The sequence below is a fragment of the Chenopodium album genome, chromosome 7 (genome assembly GCF_948465745.1).
Source record: "Chenopodium album chromosome 7, dcCheAlbu1.1, whole genome shotgun sequence".
Taxonomy (NCBI): domain Eukaryota; kingdom Viridiplantae; phylum Streptophyta; class Magnoliopsida; order Caryophyllales; family Amaranthaceae; genus Chenopodium; species Chenopodium album.
In genome coordinates this window covers 53589260-53612597 of record NC_137840.1, presented here as the reverse complement: position 1 = coordinate 53612597, position 23338 = coordinate 53589260, and the positions used below count along the sequence as shown (strand labels likewise).

Sequence of the window (23338 nt, the reverse complement as noted above, 5' to 3'; positions counted from 1 at the left end):
TTAGCCATCTAAACCATCATAGCCGCATTGCCACCTTTTCACGCCCCTGCTCCCTCTTCTCACAACCCGCATAATCAATCGAGCAGCCACCTTCAATCATACTCCCCTGCTCCTAATAACCATCGACCCACCACCATACCATCTTTAATCACCACCGCAATAACTCACAAACTCACTTCCTCGTGCAACCCTCGCACTACAATTCAGCAGCCCACGCAACTCCCCTGCATCTACCAGCCACCATAGACCACCGTCAATCCACATTCCCCCTTTCCGCCACCAAGAGCAGCTCTCGCACACTCCCTCACAGCCGTATCCATCCACCGTTTCCATTATTGTTGCAATACCGCACCAATTGTAATCGCAATTCAGCCCCTCAGTTAAGCCCCAAATCAGAGTAAATTGCAAGTTCATTTGGGTTCGGGAAAATTGCACAGAAGTTCAGTCAAAATGCCAAAAAGTGACAAAAATGATCAGGAACATATGAAGTTTTCTAATTTGAAGAGGTTTGATCGTAATATCAATGACTCGTACATAGCTTTAATCCCTAAAAAGGATCATCCCGAAACTATGGATATTTCTACAGTGTCATTTTTCAATAAATGACACCATAATATGATGAGGTGTCAAGTTATAATTGGTCAATTTTTAATTTATTTTTAAAAGGTTAAATGTACAATGCATGTATATATGCTTGTAAATACATGTATTTTTTATAAAGAATACATCATTATAATTTTTTTTAAAGAAAATCATTTCTAAAAATTAAATTAAAATAAAAATTCTGAAATCAAACTTAAAAAAAAAAAAAAAAAAAAAAAAAAAAAAAAAAAAACCCTGCAAATCAAATATTTAGTGTTCTTCAAGTGTGTTCATCATCGTTAATGGGCATTCTTCTGGGAAATTAGGGTGCAGCAATTAGGTTGCAGGTTCCGGCGACTCTTCCGGCGTATGTAGATCCGGCGAAGGTTCAAGGCGGTGGCTCAAGATTCTAACGAATTTGCAAGCGGTTTAAGGTGTATTTGGGTGCGTTTTTGGTCCTTTTTTTATATTAGGGGTCTTTCTCGGTTTGATTACTTTTGGGGTGTGTTTCTGGTGCGATTTTAGGCGACATCATAGGCATTTCGGCATTGCAGTTCTTGGACTATTTGGCACCAATTTTAGTTTCGGTTTTGGTCAATTTCAAGAAGGCTTCAGGCGACTTTCTCGGGAAGGAAAAGGGCAGTTTTCCGGCGATTTTTAGGCAATACTTCCAACAATCATTCTTCTTCTCCGGTAGCATATCCATGATCCCAATTTTTAATTATAAGTATATTTTCGAAAATTTATTAATGCTATGAAATAGATTCTCATAATTTATAAAATGATTGATGAATGATGAACGATGAATGATGATAAACAATGAACGATGAATGATGATAAACAATGAACGATGAACGAGAAGATGAACAATTTTGACGTAGATGATGAAGGAATTTAATTTTATGATTTCTAATTATAATTATAAATTTGAAAATTAATTTTTATTATAAAACTAGATTTTCATAATTTATAATTATGTATTTCTAAAAAAAAATTACATGTATTAAAAAGAATACAAAAAAAAAAAAACAATTTTAATACATTATGGACATTAAAATAATTCAAAATGAAAATAAAAATACAAAATATAGGCCTATCGGATTTTGCCACATCAGTAAGTTGTGGTGTCATTTTTAAAGAATGACATTGTAGAATTTTTACGAAACTATGAGTGATTTTAGACCAATAGGGCTTTGTAATTCCGTTAATAAACTCATCACTAAAATCATTGCTAATAGAATAAAACCCCTTTTGGGAGATCTCATTAGCCCGGTCCAATCTAGTTTTATTGAAGGTAGGTCAATTGAGGAGAACGTTCTCGTTATTAAAGAAATAGCTCACCTTTTTTAAAAAAAATAGCAAAAAACACTTAATGGCTTTCAAAATTGATATTTCTAAAGCCTATGATAGTTTGGAGTGGGGATTTATTAGGGAAACTTTGTTGGGTCTTGTTAACCTCATCTTGAGTTGTATTACTACTCCCTACATTTAATTCTTTGGAATGGAGTAATTACAGATAGTTTTACTTCTTCAAGAGGGATTAGGCAAGGAGACCCTTTATCTTCTTATATCTTTGTGTTACATTTGGAAAGATTATCTTTAATGATTGAGAAAAAGGTGGGAGAAAATAAATGGATTCCTCTAAAAATAGATAAAGATGTGAGCATTTCCCATCTTTTCTATGCGGATAATTTTTTTTTATTTGCCAAAGCTACGGTGGCAAATGTAGAGATTATCAAGGAAGTCCTACTTGATTTCGGATCTAAATCCGGGCTCTACATTAGTCCCACCAAGTCTAAGGTCATTTTCCCGCCTAAAATGTGTCTTTCCTTAAAACTTGCTATAATTGAAGCTTCCAATATTAAAGGTGCTCTTTCCTTTGGGAAATATTTGGGTGTTAATATATATTAGTCCTAATAGACTTAGGAAAGCGAATTACATGGATCTTCTTAATAAAACAAAGGATCGTATTAAGGGTTGGCAAGCTAAGCTTCTTAATATGGCGGCTAGGTGTACTCTTATTAAATCGGTGATTAATGCCTACCCTCTCTATGCTATGCAAACCACTCTTATTCCTTGTTCTATTTTAGAAGATATTGAGATAAATTGTAGGCGTTCTCTTTGGAACAAAGTTGATAGATCCCATTATCTTCCTAGAACTAGTTGGGAGAAGATTTGTATCCCTTCCGGTATGGGGTGGCTTGGAATAAGAATTCTTAGGAATTGGAATTTGGCCTTTATGGCTAAGCTTGGATGGAGAATTATTCATGAACTGGATAAGCTATGGGTTAAAATTCGAAAAGCTAGATATTTCAAAAAATTTCACTTTCCTTAATAGTATTCCAAGTGCTAAGGACTCTCCCCTTTGGAGAGATATCCTTAAGGGTAAAGACCTTCTTATGGAGGGTATTTCTTATAGATCTGGGAATGGAAATGATATTTGTTTTTGGTATCACCATTGGGTGGGCGACAAGCCTTTATATTTTGCTATTGACAACCTCATCCCAGACTATATTGCTCATTAGAGAGTTAGCAACATCATCACTAATGGGGAGTGGGATACTAGGAGAATTAAGCACATTGTGCCGGATTTATTGAGTAAAATGATTGAAAGTATTCCTCTTCCTAAATTTTCTAAGATAGATGATAATCTTTGTTGGAAATTGACCCCAAATGGCCAATTTACGATAAAAAGTGCCTATGTTTTATCTTGCAAGTTTAATTCCCACCCTTCCTTTCCTAGCATTAAATGGAAAAAAATATGGAACTTTCACATCCCCTATAAATATATAATGTTGTTTTGAATCTAAGTCATCAAATACTCCCCATGGCAACGGTCTTGGCAGCTAAAATTGACAACTTCAATCCCATTTATACTAGATGTTAGTTAGATAATGAAGACCACATGCATCTCTTTAGAGATTGTGTTAACACTAGAACTTTATGGTTTAGGGTGTTTGGTTTAAGTTGCATGGCAAAAGAGTTTAACTATAATTCCTTCTTCTATTTAGATTGGGAAGGTTGGATTAAATACAATCTTAATCACAACACTACTTGGAATACCATGTTTTCAGTAGCTTTCTGGCACATTTGGAAAGCTCTGAATTATACCATTTTTCAGTAGGCCTTACTTCACCCTCTCACCCTTTTTAATAGGTATAATGTCGATTTGGTTGCCACTTTTAACATATTTCAGGATGGAGGTCTTTCTCCTGCGATAAGGCATATGGAGGAGAGGTGGACTAAGCCTAGCAATGGGGTTATCAAAATTAACACTGACGCGACTTGGAAGAAGAACAAGGTTGGAGCTGGTGTTGTTGCACGAACTGATGATGGGGCATGGTTCTTTGGTAAGGCTTGGAAGATCGCTGCCAGGACATCCGCCGAGGCCGAGCTGAAGGTTGTGCTGGGAGGAATGCAATTGGCGGTGGATGCGGGGCTGACTAAGGTCATTATTGAAACAGACGCTGCAAGCCTAAAAAAGCAATAGAGGATGTTGCCAATTATGGTACCCATGAGTACTCGGTCATACTGAAAGATATGGAACGCCTTTTGAGTAAAGGGTGTGACTTCTCATTCAATTACATCCCAAGAGAGGCAAATAGAGTAGCCCACTACTTGGCTAAGATTGCAATGATGATGGAGGATGGAGTTAGTAAGCTCTATGACGAACCACCACTACGCGCACTGGACGCCTATGATGATGATAGAGCTCAGAACAATCTTCAGATGAAGTAGGACAATTTATGGATGGTGTATGCTGAGTATTAGAACTACTAACTGGAATTTATTTGGTTTCAAGAATATTAGTTTATCTTTTGTAATGTGTATTAGGAAGCAAGTTTTCCTTGTGTTTCTAAGAACTATGTACTGGATTTCCTTGACTTAATATGAAGTCTTCCCTTTCTCTTTAAAAAAAAAAGAGGTTCGATCGAACACACCCATGGTTCGACCGAACCAACCTATGATATTTAATGAGATCAAACGGTTGAGATTGAAGGTCGAAGATGATGTTCGACGATAGCCATTGACGATTTTTTTTAATTTTTTATTATAACAAATTACTACTCCCTTCGTTTTTTAATACTTTGCTCCATTTCTCCATGCGCAGAGTTTTAGGAGAAATTGGAGAAAGTAGTAAAATATGGAGGTAGTGAGGTTGGTGGAAGACTAAAAAATTGTAAGAAATCAAAAGTAATGAAGAGAATTGAAGGAGAGAGAATATAAAATTAATATTGTTGGGTCCACTTGGTGAGAGAAATAAATAAAATATTGTAAAACTTTCCAAAAAAAAAGAAATGAAGCAAGTATTTAAAAACGGCCGGAAAAGGAAAGTGGAGCACGTATTTAAAAACGGGGGGAGTATAGGAGTTTTTCACGTATATGGTCGTGCATCCCACAATCTCTCTCCTCCATTGAAGTGTGCTCTCAATTTTCCTCTCTCCTCCATTGAAGCAACTTCCGAGGTATGCTCTTTGTTTTCAATCAAGCGCATACCAATTTCACAATCTAGTGTTAATCCTTAATTTAATTTTCAGTTTAGAGATCTTCTATGTTAGATCATTGAACTATTAGTTATAATTACTATAAGATTATAATGCTGCGAATAAATTGTTGTAATTTTCACCAAATTTGTATCTTAACATTGTAAATTATTGAGTTGTTTGCATAATATTGATGCAATTGGGGGTTTGTAGTTGTAGTTGAATTTCACTGATGACAAGTCAAGAGAGATGGTGTGTGGTTACCGGAGGAAGAGGGTTTGCAGCCCGGCATTTAGTTGAAATGCTGATTCGATACGAAATGTTCTGTGTTCGAATAGCCGATTTGGGTCCCTCTATTAAGCTTGATGCTTATGAGGAGGAGGGAACCCTTGGCAAGGCTTTGTCGTCCGGTCGTGCTCAGTATGTATCTGCTGATCTCAGAGATAAGGGTCAAGTGCTTAAGGGTAGCTTTGCTTGCCTTTTCTTTTTATTTGTACACTTTGACATCACTTTTGTTAGGTTGCTCGATTCGGAATCACAGTCAATTTTTAGGATGTATAGGATAGCTAATATTAGACATTGTTTATTGTATTGCAGCCTGTCATGGAGCTGATGTTGTCTTTCATATGGCGGCTCCGGATTCTTCTATTAACAATTATAATCTTCATTACTCTGTCAATGTTGAAGGTGAACTTTATAAATGCATATGCAAGTATTTGCATTGGAATTCATAGCTGCATACTTGTCAGAGTATAGCTAATACCAATTAGAATTAACACTATGCTTACCATTATTCCTGTGCCAGGAACAAGAAATGTGATTGAGGCATGTGTTGAGATGCAAGTAAAGAGATTGATTTATACTAGCTCTGCCAGTGTTGTCTTTGATGGGGTACGCGGGGTTATTAATGCAGACGAGTCTTTATCCTACCCAGTCAAGGTATCAATCTCATCATTCTACTCTCTGTATATACTTTCTATGAATCGGGAATTTTAGTTTGTCATTTATCAAAAATAATTTTTTTCTACTAGAATGTATTAATTCTAATTCATGTGATATATCCTTTGCCAAAATAGGTAATGTTTGATAGTTATTGGGGACTTAGTGGGGGTAGATAGTTATTAGGAGGTTACTTTGAGAATTTAAGGTTTTGGAGCAACCTGATATTCTTTTCCTAATATGATCCTTCCTATGATGCTCGACTTTACGACTCATATAACAATGTTGGTCTTATATCCACCCTATAGAATTCTCTCTTTACCTTTAAGTTGTACTAAAGTCACACAATAACGACAACATTCCATTTGTTCTGTCCATCTGAGCCACTCAGACCTAATCATGTGACTCACATTTTGGTCAATATCTCCATTCCTCTGTACAATCCAACCCAATTACATGAAAAAATCATTTATGGAAACTCCTTACCACCCAATGTTATTGCATCCTCCCTTAAATCAGTACTGTCTTTTATTGTGGGGTGTGGAGATGGGATGGGAAGAGGCACTTTTAACTATATATTAATAGATCTACTAAACTTTATAACCAGAATTGTGCATTGTTAACATGAGATTCTAAGGGGAAAAGAAAACTTGGTATCCTTTTTTGAGATAGAATGAGGTCACTTGTTCTATCTATCTCTCGTCAGACTACTCTTTTTTTTTTTTTTTTTTTTTTTTTTTTTTTTTTTTTTTTTTTTTTTTGGGGGGGGGGGGGGGGGGGGGAAGGAGCATTTTTTAAATGTACTATACTATTTTTAGCCCTGTTGTTGAAGTATGCTACTCATATCGTGCTGACTTCCATCTCGAATCTTGATTAGGTCACAACAATTTTGAAGCAAGCAGCTTCCACTTTTAAGTTATTTTTATTAATGTTTCCAATGTGATGATAGTATTGATGGGTGGTATTAAACAATACTGTTACCTCTGTTGTTGAAATATGCTAGTCATATTGCTCGGCTAGCTTGATCCTTAATAGGTCACTTACAGCAACTTTGATGCAACCATCTTCCTCTGCAAGTTATTGACTTTTTTTACTTTATTTTATTATAACTCTTATCTTTTGTTCTTTTAGCATAATGATTCTTATTCAGCCACCAAAGCTGAAGGAGAGGCATTGGTCTTGAAGGCAAATGGTGAAAAGGGGCTTCTCACTTGCTCCTTGCGTCCAAGCGGTATCTTTGGCCCTGGTGACAAGCTACTAGTTCCATCTTTAGTTGATGCTGCAAGGGCTGGGAAGTCTAAGGTATAGATCCTTATACTTAGTCCTTATAATACTTTATGTAGAGAGTTTTATAGCCAAAAGTGAAAGTGCCATAGATATGTGAATTGAAATACTTTTGCATACATAGACAGATAGATGCACAGGATGTACAGACATGCTGGCTGACTTATATTGCATGATATAGAGTTTTTGAGTTCCTGTAGGTTGTTTTTTCTTTTTCTGTATAAGTTGAACCTTATATTGGTTTCAATGGTTTAAGATTGGCTGGTCATGTGCTGTGTGATTCTAGATATTAATATTGTAATTATGTTATTGGTAATTCCAACATTGAAAGTTTGAAACTCCAAAAAAAAAAATATATAATAATATAAAAAAAGAAAGAAAGAAAAGCCAAGCAAATTATCTGTGATTACACCCATTAATTGTGGAAAATTACCATTGTGATTGTGAACCCATCTGGTCCCTGAGACTTATCCCCCTTCATAGCAAACACTGTCCTCCTTAAAAAGGCTCTCCAGCCAAACACTTAGGTCTTAGGGGTTGTTTGGTTGAAGTTCTTGGAATGGGTTGGAATGGATTCCGAATCCAATCCATGGTTTTATTTGTTTAGTGGCTATTTTAAGTATGGAATCTCATATCTGGGGGATTCTAACTCCACCCCATTCCTTGGGAATCTCATACCCACCTCCCCCCTAAGGATTCATTATCCATACTATTACTTAAGTATGATATTCCATTCCATGATTAAACCAAATAACTTTAGATTGGTATGGGATATAGAATCCATACCACCCAAGTATGAGAATGTATATCAATCCATTCCAGCTTAGTGAACCAAACGACCCCTTACTTGAGACGAATGGGGTCTCACTCTAACATCTGAAATTTGAACCCACTCTGTTGTGAATAAAGTCTTTTAGAACCGTGTGTTCTCTCTGATTATAGCATCTACATCGCGGAATACCTCTGCATCATCTCTCTCTATCTGCTTGAAAAAACCATCTCTTCCCTTTCTCACTGCTTTGTAGAAAAAGCTGGAACAGAGATCCTGCTCCTCAACTCACTAGAGTAGTGCTGGTTAATTCTGCTGATTTACATTTTCCTTGTTCTATTTTGACGGGCTTTAAAAGAAGTGCTCTTTCACTCTGCGGAGCTGTCGAGTGAGGATTGGGCGATGGAAGTTCCAGATGTACCCAGGTAAAATCAGCAGTAATCTCTCGACTGTAAGGAGAGGATAGAAAGTTCCATGTCTGAGAAGGAAAGGATATCTTGGCAAGAAGATATCAAAGGGGAAAGGAAAAGGGGAGTTCCAAACGAAGGACCCAATCTCATCTTTCATTCTCCAATATGAGGCAAAGGCATAGTTGTCCTTATCATCTATTGAGTTATAACTTTGTTTCATGCGTATTTTCTGGTTAAATTTTTTCAGAAACAAAAATAAAATATGTTTGAGGCGTATAGATGTTCATATTTTTTCTGCAAAGCCCATCTCCCTCACTTGATCCTGCCCTTTCATTAATATTTTTATATATTTTTATATATAGGAATATGTGCTTATCAAATTTGAAATTGATGTAATGTTTTCGAGGTTTATATCCTACTCTAGTGTGTATTGGAACAAGTTTTGCTTCTGGTAACTGTCATAGCCTCGTTGGTGCCTCATCACTGCTCTATTGGAGTCTTGCAACATGATCTTGAACTTACTGGAAAGTTATAATTCTTAGTACCTCAATTTGCTACTCAGTACTCCGTACTTTGTAAAGAGTAGAGAAGTTAGATGTATGTTAACTAATATCAGTTTAAACTTTTTATTCAGGAAATTTAAGAGTGTCAATCGTGCATATCAACTTCAATAATTTACATTTATGTTTGATGTTGCAATAGAGAGCTAATTATGGATATTATGTCTTGATTTGACACACATGCTACAAAAATGCATTTGGCAAAACTACAAATTGACCTTAAAATTTGCATTTATCATTGGCTTTAGAATTTACTCAAACAGTTCAGCTCAAGACTAATTTCCATTGGAGTAAAGGATCAATTCTTATCTATACACTTGGGCCAAAATGATGCATGTACCTAAAGTGTGTAATAAAATTGTACCTCTAGGACTCATTGATGAAAAGTATGCTATGTGGCATTTCTTTTCCCTTGTGCATAACTAGTTTTTTGTGAAGAAAGGAGTATAAACTATAATGAACTTATGAGTTGAAATGGAACTAAGTACTTCCTCCATTCGATGCTAATTACTACATGTAGGGGAGGCGCTTATATTTAAGGAATCCATGTGAATAGGAGATAGATATAAAAAGTTGATGTTTAGCAATTGATAATCTGAAGTTTCCAAAGTAGAAAATGCAGCAATTAATTTAGAAAAGAGGAAGTAATTAGACTAGTCAATATGCTCCTTTGATTTTTTATATTCCACCCTTTTATCCCCTTTCCCCCTCTCTTTTTGCTGTGATCCCCCCTTGTGTTTTCTTTTATGAAGCAACTAGCCACTATTGACATTTTTTTTTGTATATGGAACATAAACAGTTTATCATAGGAGATGGAAATAATATGTATGATTTCACCTACGTTGAAAATGTTGCTCATTCCCATATATGTGCTGAACGAGCTCTAGCATCTAAAGGGACAGTTGCAGAAAAAGCTTCAGGGCAGGTATTTTTCCATTATTCTTTGCTTCCACAATTTCACCCATATGCTACTCAATACTAGAGTAGAGAATGCCCAAAGAAAAAAAGAAATTATTCCCTTTGTTCTATAATTCATTACATCTTCCAATTCGGGATGCCCTACAATTTCTTAACCTTTGTTTAGTAACTTTCCTGCCTGTTTTTTTTTTTTTTTTTTTTTTTTTTTTTTTTTTTTTTTTTTTTTCCTCTTCAAAGTTGTGCTTCACACCCTCCCACCCACTTTTTATATTTATATTTTAAATTCTGATCTACTTTTTCACTCTCCATAATTTCCATGCAATATAAATGCAAACTTAATTATGGGACAGAGGAAGTATTTATTAATTAAATTCCAATTTCCAACCATGGACTTCAAGCAGTTTTGACAAATCTTAACATAGCTAGCTTTCTGCCAGTGCAATGCACGAGTTGTTCACGAAAATTGCATTGAGAGATAAATGAGGAAATACCAATAAATAATTATGAGTGATATGTAACTGAAAACATAATTGAACTATTAAAGAAATAAAAATTTTGGGACTTTAATTCAAAATGAGGCTTAATAGAAAGAAGGTGGAGGGACTTAAATTAAAGAGAGAAAACAAAAAGAATGAATTGAAGAGGGGAGATGAAGATGAAGTGTTTAATGAAAGTGTTAAGAAAAATAGTGTAATAAAAAATTAAAAGTGTAAGATGACATGTGACACATTGGGTTGAAAAAGAAGATAGGGAAGTGTAATAGAATGATGACATATGTCTTTTTTGGTTTGAGTTTTTAAATACTAAGTATAGATTTCTTTCACAAAATCCAATTCCTTTTTTACTTTTATCAGACAGTCCCATGTTTCTTGTAATGGGTTTGCAATCAAGTGTACAAATGGTTTGTACCTTAAGGAGTATATGGCTATTCCATTGACCAAGGAGTAATTTTTTTAGTTATTCTGGCCTTAATTATTGAAACCCTTTTAGTGATCCTTATATATATTTTTTTCTTTTTTTATTTAAAATTTTTTGAAACCATTTTAGTCATCCTTAATTCAAAAAGGTTTAGTGTTATCATTGATTTGCAGGCATATTTCATTACAAATATGGAGCCAATCAAATTTTGGGAATTCATGTCACTCATACTTGAGGGTCTAGGTTATGAAAGGTATTTCTCTTCCCTTAGTTTTGTTTTCTTTTTCTTTTATTACTCTGTAATTTTCCCCCTTCCTTTACACATTCCACTATAGCTTCTGGAGTCAGTCCAATGTAGGAGGATTGGGATTTTTGGAAAGTTTACCTCCATCTTAAGCAACATGGTGTATGCAGTATATTACAAAGAATTGGCTGGGAGTGAAAGTTTTTTATTTTGTTTGGGTAATGAGTATGATGATATGTATGTAAAATTCGCTGTAAAGGCCGAAAGGTCTTTTTACTAGTTAATGTTTGGAGGGAAACAATAATCCTTTAAAAAGCTGTCTGGGACTCTCGAAATACGTTTAATATGAAAGTGTGTTCTCATCTCTCCCCCTCTTCCCCTCGAAAAAATAGGTCAGTTATATTTTCTTTAAGTTCTTATTATACCCTGAATCAGACTTTGACATTACTGCGAGTCTGCGACCCCATTTGCACAAAACTTTTGGATCTGTTGGAAATCTACATTGATAAGAATTGAGACAACTTATATTTTAAAGCAAAGCATTGCTCCTGTTGGAGAGTGAAAATGTTAGACTTTTAGCCGTTTTAGGCTATGTTCAGTTCACCTGATGTGACTGATTTGGATCTGAATTTTTGATATGCTATGATGATCCTATCTAATTTCCAAATTGACTAAACTTTGACCTTATCTGTACACTTATCCTTAAGAGAAACAATTATCAATTGATACGTCGTTAATCAATCAATCAATTGATTGATTGATCAATTAATATGTTGTTAGAATTATATTAATGTGTACTTCTGAATTTTTTTTATACATTAAAGATATTTAGTGACAAGTATACGCGAAAATAAAAAAATGTTATAATGTGATATGATATGATTGTCTATTTGATCTAATTATTTCTGATAAAAGTAATAAGCTAAACTGAACATAGTCTTAGAGTGCATGGATGAGCTGCATCAGTAAAGAGGTGGATGGGGGTGGAGATGATTAGGCAGAAAATAACATGAGAACTTGAGGAAAGTAGAAGCTTTCAAAAGGCAGAGTTTTTTGTTTTTGTTTTTGTTTTTTGTTTTTGTTTTTATTTATTTATTTATTTTTTTTGTTTGTTTGCTCTTGACTGCTTATTCTTGTGACAACTGACAAGAAAACTTGCAGAATTGTTTACGCTCCCTCTATCCGCCTAAGATTTCCCAAGTAACTAAGTTGGACGTCCCACTGACTTTTCCCAATTCCCTTTATGGTGTGTATATACTCACAATCCATGTGCTTTAATTAATACATCACATGCTTACACATTAACCAACTCTATAGATAGTTAAATGGGGGATTATGGGGTAAACTTATTGTGACGAAGGGGGTACGTTTTGTACCAGAAAGACATAAATGGATTTTTTTTTTAATTTATTTTATTTTTGAAGTAGGCATTTTCAAAATTCATGCTTTTCCCTATTTTCTTATTTCTGGCATTTTTCTCTTTTTTCCTCCACGTTCTGCCTTTTTCCTCAGCCTCATAACTGATTTGTAATGTAACTCTAGCTATACCCCATGTGTCTGGTTCATTACTTTTATTTTGCTCTTTTGGGATTTAACTGATTTGTAATGTAACTCTAGCTATACCCCATGTGTCTGGTTCATTACTTTTATTTTGCTCTTTTGGGATTTAGTGAAAAACCTTGCAAACACACTAGTTCTCTGGTTAATGCCTTGGTATTTGGTAATAGTGTATCACTATGGATCAAAAGTTTGTAGAATCCATATGCTTTGTTTGTTTATTTTTTTAGTTGTGTTTAATTTAGTGGAGTCGTCTTCCTTTTGGCTATTGCGAGAAGTTTGATTGTTGCATTAAGGGAGTTGACTTTTTGCATTTTGCACACCACTTTTTTTGAAGCATGTTATAAAAAATTGGTCTTTTAAATTCTTTACATTTCTCACATCATAATGAAAATTTTGTAGTGATTATGACTTCTGGATTTGTACATTTCTCACTTCATAACCCTTTTGTTTTATTTTATGTTTTCTCAGGCCAAGAATAAAGATTCCTGCATTTATTATGATGCCTATTGCGCATTTGGTGGAGCTTATTTACAAATTATTGGCCCCTTATGGTATGAAAGTTCCACAGTTGACACCTTCAAGAATCAGGCTCCTTTCTTGCAACAGAACATTTAATAGCTCGAAAGCCAAAGATCGACTTGGCTACACACCGATTGTATCACTTCAGGTTCCAATTTTTTAAATAGTTACATGTACTCTCTGGCTCTTATGTGATCTGTTTCCAATAGATGCATTGGTTTCTATGGGGATGTTTTCAACCTTGGAATTATTCTCTCTATAATACTTTGTGATAAGCTACTGATTTCATGAAATATAAATCATACTTTTTCTCTTTTGTGTGTCATGCAGTCTTGGGAATGGTTTTAGATTGGTAGTTGAGGCTTTTAAAATTTTTGTCTGACACATTGGTGTATTTTCTGGGTTTTGATCACAGGAGGGTCTTGAGAGAACAATTGAGTCCTACTCGCACTTGAGAGCAGAACATCAGCCTAAAAGAGATGGACCATCTAAAGTGCATAGATATCTTGGAGGTGGAAGAGGTAGTTGTTAGTTCCTCTATTGTTCTTATATGCTACCTTCTGTGTTTATGTGCATCTGCTATCAACTTTGAGTATTGATTTTATACAAACACCTTGTTTGAAAGTTTGCACTTGAAAATGTCAAGGAGATGGATATGAAAACCCGAACCCTAAAATTGTAATAAACAATAAAAATACTATAACATGAAAAAGTGAAAGTGTAATTTTTGATATGTATTTAAACTTAGCAGATGATTATTAGGTGCTGGTATAGAAAAGAATTCAAATAGCTTGACTGGTGGCACAAAAATACCTTTGCCTCTTAGGCTAGATAAACCATCAGCAACTTACAAACCTGTAGTTAAATTAATGGACTGTACCTTGAGTAGTTCTACCTTCTACCTTGAGTAGTTCAGTTAGGATGATAATTGATAAGAGTCTGGTAAAAAATGAACAGTCTTCAATAAGAATTGCAAATGAAATTTTGGTACTGAAATGAACTTTTTGAGTCAGGGCTTTCGTTCCGACAAAAAAAAAAAAAGAAAAAAAAAGGAAAAATGGAATCTAAAAATCCAACCTTTGCGAGGTCTGACAAAAAAAATCCAACCTTTAATTAATCTCACAAAAATCCAACCTTTGCACCCCACCTTCTTCCACAGATCCATTACCTATTGATGACCGATTTTTGTAAGTTATGTGCCACATGTCAGTCATTAATTGGTCAATTATTTTTTTAATTATTAAAAAACAAAAAAAAAAAATTAAAAGAAAAAAAAACTGAAAAAAAAAACCCAACACCAGCCACCCACCCACCTCCCCCACCCCCTGGAAACTTCCCCCCACCCCCAACCAACACCAGCCACCTCCCCCAGCCCTCGCACCACCCCAGCCACCTCCCCCACTCCCCCACTCCCCCACTCCCCGGAAACTTCCCCCCACCCCCAACCAGCCCCACCATCGGGGTCGTCGGATTCCGACGATCTCCCCCCACCCCTTGCCGCAACCTCCCCAACCACCAAAACCCCCTACGATCTAAACCCTAACCACCACACCAAACACCCTATTCGACCCTCCCAAACCAGCCCGACCCCTCCCCGAACCTCCTCACTGCCGCCCTGACCCTCCCCGATCCGTTTCCACCCCTCCCCACCCTAAACCCGACCCAAATTAGCCCCCTTCCACCCAAATCCAACAACCCCCGGTTTTGTGGGTCGAGTTTCGTGGGTGGCTGGGTTCTGGGGTGGTTGGGGTTTAGCTGTTTAGGGTGGTTGGTGTTAGGGTTGGGTTATGGGGTGGTCGGCCGTTTAGGGTGGTTGGTGTTAGGGTGGCGAATTGGTGGTGGTGCCTTGGTGGGTTGTTGGAGAGAGGAGAGAGAAAGAGGAGTGAGAAGGGAAATTAAAGAGAATTAAAAAAAAAAAATTTTTTTTTTTACCTGTTTAAAGTTAAAGGTCAAATGGATTTGTAGGAGAAGGTGGGGTGCAAAGGTTGGATTTATGTGAGATTAATTAAAGGTTGGATTTTTTTTGTCAGACCTCGCAAAGGTTGGATTTTTAGATTCCATTTTTCCAAAAAAAAAAAAGAAAATAGAAATCAAGAAAGAGAAAAGAAAGAAAAATAAAGAAACTACTCAAATTACCCTTTGGTGTTTGGTTAGTACACAGAAACACAAAGAAAACCCATCTTACTTGGCCATTCCTCTCTCCTCCACTCAATTCCCCAAAATCAGATTTCTTTCCAGTTTCACTAGCAGATCAAAAGCCATGTTCAACCTTAGATCTAGGTCAACTTGACAAAAATAATAGGAAATGAGAGAGATTTAGGAGGGCAAAAAAGAGGGAAATTGAAGGGATTTAGGAGGGCAAAAAAGTTAATAATGGTTTTCTTTAGTAATAGTTATAGATGGGTTTTGGACTTGATGGTTGGGCTTGTTGGTAAGCATTGGTATTGGTAGTGGTGGGGCTAAGGTTTTATAGAAGGATGGTGGTGTTTGGGATTGTGATGATGCAGTTGAGAATCTAATTTGGCGGATGGGGTAGGTATCAGGTTGAATTTCTGGTGGGTTAATGGTTGGCAGAGTAATGGTGGGTTCTTCATGGCAGCTTGGCATGCAGTTGGGTATGTGATGTAGAGATGGGAAGATGGAAATGATGTAATCCTCAAATCCCAAGTAAGAAGCGGGACTTGATGTAGAGGTTTATGGGGATTCCAAAACGGAAAGCGGGGATAGAAAATTCAAAAATATCCAACCGATCACAAAGGGATTTTAAGAATATGAATTGCCTTTCCCTTTTCTGATTCCCCTCAATCAAACAGCCCCCTAATCTTCTGTGAGAAATCACAAAACTTTGCTTTTGCTTTATTCAATGTATGCTAATTTTTTATGTTACCTCCTCTAAATCTTTAGTAATTAAATATTGCAAATAAATTATGTATCTCTCCCCTTTTATCATGGTAGCAAGTATGGAGGCACGTAGTATAAATGATCTTTTTCAAAATTTTCTTTTTAAATACGTGTATGAAAATGCATAAACTAGATGCATGATGACCATCTATATTTGATTACATTTGTTGTATGCTGTTCAGTCCCTCCCAAATCTTTGGTCCCTTCTGTTTAAAACTAAGGAAATGTTAGAGTGAGGTGACCAATTAGTTCATAGAAATTAAAAAGGAAGGGAGGGCGAGGTTTGAGTTCTGAAGTTTTCTACATTACTAGTCACGACTAAAGAAAACCATGAAGTAGAGATAGAACATTGAAGATGAAAAAGCAAGTCTTGTTTTTGAAGACTTGCTGAATAAAGGGACACTGATAAGAATTTGAACCCCATTGCACCTTGGTATGTGTTCTTTCGATTCTACACTCATCTCCGTAATCAATTTATTGTTTCAAAAGGTACTCAAGAAGAGAAGGGGCTTTTGCATGAGAATTTCGTGATGGAGAAAGCTAAAGAGACTTAAAGAGGACATTGAGGAGGATGAAGATGAAGACGAAGATGGAGGGTTTTTTCCGGTTGAAGGGGAGATGGGGGGTGGGGTTGGGGGAGAATCAATATGTTCATTTGGTTTTTAAATTGAGGTGAAATTGGCCTATGTAACATAAGGTCCATTATTTAATGCCCCTGTTACTTGATTTACCCAAGGGGTGTACATTGTTTTTTTTTTCCCTTTTCTTTCCCAATGCCATAAGGCTTTAATGGCCACTCAAATGTGAAAAAACATATTGCCTTGTTTAAGTTTGCTTTATATCTTGGCAGTGTTAGAGTCTGCACTATCAGTATTTATGATGTTTAATAAACCTTCTTTGTATATTTAGCCTATTTGTGCTTACTAAATCATCGTTGACCATCAGAAGTGAAATATGCTTAGCCTAGTTTATGATGGTGAAATATTTATCTTCAAATATTCTTACCCTTTTCATTGCACCATCAGTTTAGTGTGTGAGTTCTTATGTTCTTATAAGTAATTTGTTAACACTTGTAAATGCTGATTTTTTTATTCAGGCAGAAATACCAAAGAAAGGGGAAAGTCATATATACATGTCAGATATTTTTTGTGTATTGTTCAATATCACAAGGCCTATCTGTTTAATATCAATCAATATTTCACAAGAATAGCCATGTAGTTGGCTTTCAAGATCAAATATATAGGTCTCAGTTACTAGCCAATGGTAATTACTAATTCCACTGAAGAAGATAGAATCAGTATAAGTAATCTTATTTCTTGGTGGTCACCTTTTTATTATTATTATTATCATTATTTTTTTACTCAGTCGATGATGTATAAGAAATAATAGGAGAAGCATTCCTATTCAATTTTGTCTTAAAGACCTTGGGTGTATCTCTGCATTTGTAATTTTATGTACTGGTATCTTTTTTATGAAATTATACTCTGATATTCATACTTTTCTGAATCTTTTATTTGACGTTCAACTGCCTTGTTTGCAATATATCATTTTTAACTGTCAACATATTGGTACCTCCTGCAGTTGCTGATATACTCTTATGGAAGGACAAAAAGCAAAGCCTAGCCACCCTGCTTATTTTCCTTGCGTTTTACTACAACTTCGTTGCATCTGGATATACCATTGTTACAACAGTTTTCAAGCTCATATTGCTGGCATCAGTGTTCCTCTACATTCATGCCAATTTGCCTGAAAGAATGTATGATTGGTTTGTTCCCTCTATCTTTACTTCTTCCCCTAACCCGTTTAAAGTTAGGGAAAATGTTAAAGGAAGCCTACTGTTTCTATTTCGGGAGAAATCTGGTTTCCACATCCAAGGATGGGATATAAGTTTGGACAATTTAGATTGGAATTTCCTTTGGCTCTAATCCATATTGACGTAGTTTGGATTTTGGATTGATTCCAATTATGGAACAAGTCCAAAACCATTTTTTATTTAATAATATTTTTAGTTCTGGTGATGCTCTTCTAGTTATTTCTTTCCCATAATATTTATTTAATTATTTATTTATTTATTTTGCTAATTTCTTATTTCAGCTGAAAACATATCAGTGGAAGCAATTTAGTTACATGAGTCCATACGAAATGTTACATGAGTTATGGACTTGTAAACATGTGTATTCTTAAATCTCTGGCATACTTCATATTGTGCTTAGATTTTTATTTTGTTTAATTCTTATTTTTTGGCTTATACCGTTTATTCGGACAAATTTAGTATATCCTAACCCAAAGTTCATGTTATTATAATCGATCCTAAACCTGAATTAAAAAAGAGAGTTCAAATTAGTTTATTGCTAATATGGTATTGGACTTTAGATTTAGTGTGAATAACTTGCACACTTATTTATGGGTAAAGAAATCCCTTGTAGAGCAGTTGGGAAGCAAAATATGACCAATTCGCTGTTTTTAGAAAATTAGAAGTAATAAAAATTCTTGACTCACTCGTTCGGCCATTTATGAAAAGACGAAATCATTTGTGATGTGCTGCTCCATCTTACAGTGCAGCTCCCAGCAAAGCTCTTTCATCATGTTGTTTACATTTGAATCCGTTGCAACATCTGCAGACTACTGAGACACTGTTTGGTAGCCCAAGTATTTAGGCTATGCTGCTTTAAGATGCATTGTGTTCAACTCTATTTTAGTCAATTTTATATTCTGTTACTTTCCTTCAAGGTTGCCTATTGGACTAAGTCAAGAACAACAAAGCCATGCCCAGCCCACCCCTAACCCTTCGCCCCCTAATATGTTGATTAACAAATATTTTTTTGACGATGATAGGATGATTTTATTAGAAGGATACAAAAGTAGATGAGGGATCAAGTTGTGGGTGATTTGGTCGGATAGAAAAACAAAAAATTCCTTGGCTGGGAATCTTCAATGGATACTCTATGTAAGCTAGTGGTGTGTTTAGCGAAATATGGTTTCATTCTCATTGGGCTTTCCCAAACGTGTCCTCTTCTGATGTTTTGCGAGACTGGAGTTATTTATATCTTGTGTTTTGTTTGTTGGTGGAATCTAGTCCCCTGCTTTTGCATCTCCACTTCTATTGGTTGCGTTTAATTTTTTTTCTAGATAAAAAGTACATAGACATTTCGTTTGAATTCTAATGGGAAGATTCTTTTGTGCAGATTTGGATGTACTGTTGAGAAAGTTCCTGTATCTGCTTTCCACTGCTCTGAGGAGAAATCACGTAGAGCTGCTCTTTCAGTTGTTTCTCAGTGGAATACTGCAGTTGGTGTCTTAAAATCGCTTTGCAGGGGCAATGATTGGATGTTGTTTCTTAAGGTAATATTTGTATGTGCCTGTAGCCCAAATTTACACTTTTTGCTGGAAGTGGAGGCATCATTTGTTGTCTTTTTGGTAAATTTTATTTTAGTATATGCTATAGTTGGTATAATTTTAATTAGGGGATAGCTGGATAGGGATCAATTGTGACACCTATCTAAGTTTAGAACTTATGTTCAGACACGTATGTGAAATTGCAACAAATAACTTTTTGGGTCAGGCACGTATGTGAAATTGCAACAAATAACTGTTTCAGAGTATTAATAACATAAGAATTGGGGTAGGGTATGTGGATTCGGTAAATATATTTACAACTATAATCTAGTCTTGGAGAGAGACAATGTGGCTCAATTGATGCTGGTATTATTATAACAGTCATGTCTGATAGCCATGGCAAATCAGTATCAGTTATATAAAGAGCCCAATACTCACCTACAAGTAACTCTAGAGAGAGTTACAGTTGCTGGGTAGAAGTTTGAAAATGGATAGTAAAGATGATAGAAAAGAGAACATCTTGGGTATAATCTTTGAAAAACAGTAGGAAAATGTAGAACATCTCTCTTTTAATGCATATGCATATCTGGGTATAATCCTTTGTAGATCTTCTTCCTTTATCATGTGAGGTTGTTCTTTCTAACCAAGCATTTGGCACGTTGCTAATTGTAGGATTTACCATGTAGTTTTGACTTTTTAGAGATGAGGTTGCATTACAATTTAATGTTTGCAAAATGCATTGTCCCAGAGCGCTGGGGTATTTATGTCACTAATGCAACAATGAAATTGAAAAGGGAAGAAAAAGACAAGATTTCCTTTCACTTAATGAAATGAAAAAAGCAGTCTTCTTTACATAAGACGAAGCAAGACAAAATTGCCACGGTCTAAAAGATATTTTAGAGGCTCATAAAGGTCCATTTACGGGAGGGTCCCAATTGGGAGAAAAAACCCCACAACACCTTGGGGTTATGCTGCCCTAAGGGGTAAACCAAATACCTACTACAGGCCAAGCAGCTAAGAAGAAGTGTAAAGAACAAGAGTTGTTGAAACTAGCATATTGAAAGATCAATCAACCGAAATAACCATGAGCAGCTACGATAGTGTTGCCAGATCGTGAAAAATGTAGCCAGATTAAAAGACAGCCTGGGTGATGGATATTATTCCCCCACCTTGGTCTCATCTCTTGATTTAGCAATTCAATTTTTAGATCTATTTATCTTGTATAGAAAGTATTGACAGCCCAACCTAACCCTGACAAGTAACAAGTTCCACACTCATCTTGAAATCCTTTTATGGAAATAGGGGGTTAAAAGTCTCTCTTTTTTATTTTTATCTTTTTTCAGTGTATTTTCCAATATTTTTTTTCCTTGAGATCAAAAAGCTAAGTGGTCATTGGTAGGAGTTGATGCAGATTATAATAAGAAATTGCGTGAATGGCGGTAGCTTACAAATGGAGGTCTGACCTGTTAATGAATTATTAATGTACTAGAAATGAGATAAGTGGAGAGAAGTGGGTAAATTAGAAATGACAAAGGCAGGTATAATGGGGATCCAAGATAGAGGATAGGGGTTAGAAATGGTAAAAGTAGTCAAAATACTGCCATAATATGGGTACTAGCTATACCGTTTTACGTGAACTGGTGCTGACTGACAAAAGATGTTAGGAATTCAAGCATCAAGATTTTTGAAATTATAGTATATACCAAGATATGTGGGTGCACTTAGTGACTAGGCCAAATTCTTAGAATAGGTTATATATTCAACTATTATGTTTGGTCTATCTTACTATAAGCATGCCAAGGGAGTCATTTCTGATGGTGTATATGAAATTATGAATATGTAACAGAGTCGATTTCCTGTTCTAATTGATCTACCAATCTACCCTGTGTTTGCAATCTGTAAGAAATCTTACAGGCTTTTGTGAAAGTCTTGGCATCCTATTCTAGTGTTCTCCATTTGTTGTTTCTATTGAACTCCTTGATTCCCCGCAGTTGCTGTAAGCTTCAACATATTTACTAGCACTTTCACTGTATCATAATAATGGGCCATGTACCAGCACACATTTTCAGCTGTGTGTATTAAAATGATAATAGATAAATAATACTAATCTGAAGATAATTCTACAGGCTCCTTGTGACATTTAAGGTTGATACATTTCTTCAATAAATTATTCTTTATAGTTGGAGAAAATTATGGCTAAAATTTACTGTAGCTACTGAAAGTATGGTGTTTTACACCCTTGATCTCAGTCTAGGTGATTGCTGCTAATGTAGATCGTTTAATTGCAATCAATTGAAGCCAATGTTAAAACCATATTTATAGACATCGTCAAAGCTTCTTTGAGCTCTTTTGCTGCTTTATTCAATTTGAAGCTCAGATTGTATGAATGTTAACCATTTTAATCGTTGTTATAAATGAAACAGGTTATAATGATGCTTCTGATTGTCAGTCTGTTGGGATTTATATCTTTTCAGCGGTTATATTTGGTTGGTAAGCTACCGATCAAATTCCCACTTTATAGTGTTTTATATGTTGCTCTTGTCGAGCTAACCTGCAGTTATGCTTTGGCATTGTAGGAATGCTAGTGATCTTTGTAGCGTTCTACATCTATGATAAGAAAGAAGAAGAAATTGATCACCTAATATCAAGGGTTACCAAATATGGTAGCAAGTTGAAATCCTACACGAAGAAAAAAGATCTATAAGTCTTTACCACCGGTTGCTGGTTGGTGGTGTGCTCATTCTCTTCACATGTGACTCGCTTCGGGTCAGAGATGCCATAAATCATGAAGGGCTTAGCTTGGGCTGTTCCTTTTCCTTTATTTTACAGTACTCACTTTGGCGCAGGTAAAGGAACTATTCTATCCCAATGTTACAACCCTAGACATGTACAGCTTTTTGGTTCGTGTTTCGGAGCTTGTAGGATGATAGTAACCATGGGCTTTGAAACAGTTTTCCATATTACTGGTTCTTAAAAGCCTGGTGAAACTTAGGATCTATGTGTTAGGGACGGGGAGAGTCTTGTGCTTAGTTGTGATGTAACTTTTCAAATTTAATGCACTTTGGCAGCATTCGTCTCCTAGATAAAAATTGAGTTGTTTTTGACAATTGAAGATTTGTTAATTCCTCCATTTATGGGATTAAGGCTTTGATTGATTGATTAATTGATCGTCGAATGTATTTTCCAACTTGTAGTTATAAATATATTCGACCCAATTCTTGTAAGTTTTGGTGCATTTTATCTATTAAAGAGCAGTGTTTACCTAGAACAGGAAAAATTAAATTGCTTTGAAAGACAGGACTGTAGAATTTAGATATATGCTTCTTCCCATTCATATTAATTGACGCGTAAATTTAAATAGTGTTTTACTTGCCATTAACTTTAATCCAAACAACAACGGAATCCTGCTACCTTAATACGAGCTCCTCCCACAAACTCATCCACCGAAAATCAATTTAGCAGCTCGAGCTCTTAACGATAACGCACAGTAATTTGTAATTTCAGTTATTGGATTGACTTGGCATGTGACGAAAGCTCTAGGGTTTATTGTTGAGGGTTCCATTTTTTCAACTATTGGTTCTAATTACAAACTTATGAGCTTAATTTGATAATTGAATTGCTTTTTCTCTCTCAAATTATGTGATTTTTATAATTGAATCAAATTTGAATCGGTGTTAATAATACAAACTGAAAAAGTAAGCATGATGATGTTAAGTTATATTGAACTTCCTTTAGAATTGACTATAAAGATCGCGGAGCACGTACAACTCCGCGAAGATTTTGATACTTTTGGTCGAGTTTGTACCCGATGGAGAACTGCAATGAAACAAACTGCAAGATATGCAGCATTGCGTAATACCCCACGTTTGTTTCTTCCGGACTTCCATTCCTTGAAGGCCCGTGCTGGCTCGCTC

General features: G+C 35.6%; 1 protein-coding gene across 2 annotated transcripts; it reads left to right on the top strand.

The window, feature by feature from the left end:
• The first annotated feature begins 4937 nt into the window (after positions 1–4937).
• On the top strand, positions 4938–22664 carry LOC145639063 (3beta-hydroxysteroid-dehydrogenase/decarboxylase-like). 2 transcript variants are annotated; one of them, XM_081690181.1, is made up of 13 exons: positions 4938–5048; positions 5280–5530; positions 5664–5753; positions 5872–6005; positions 7137–7307; positions 9828–9953; positions 11038–11117; positions 13137–13335; positions 13603–13708; positions 17670–17844; positions 19274–19430; positions 21848–21914; positions 22001–22664. In XM_081690181.1, the coding sequence occupies exons 2-13, from the start codon at positions 5299–5301 to the stop codon at positions 22126–22128; spliced, it is 1665 nt and encodes a 554-aa protein (XP_081546307.1). In that variant the 5' UTR covers positions 4938–5048; positions 5280–5298; the 3' UTR covers positions 22129–22664. The 2 variants fall into 2 exon arrangements, with proteins under 2 accessions (XP_081546307.1, XP_081546308.1); XM_081690182.1 differs by having other exon boundaries at positions 4980–5048; positions 5286–5530.
• Positions 22665–23338: the final 674 nt, after the last annotated feature.

Coding starts and splice junctions, on each gene's coding strand:
- LOC145639063 (XM_081690181.1), top strand. CDS start 5,299: ATGACAAGTCAAGAGAGATGGTGTGTGGTTACCGGAGGAAGAGGGTTT. Junction 5,531..5,663: donor TAAGGGTCAAGTGCTTAAGG/GTAGCTTTGCTT, acceptor ATTGTATTGCAG/CCTGTCATGGAGCTGATGTT. Junction 17,845..19,273: donor GCCAATTTGCCTGAAAGAAT/GTATGATTGGTT, acceptor TCTTTTGTGCAG/ATTTGGATGTACTGTTGAGA.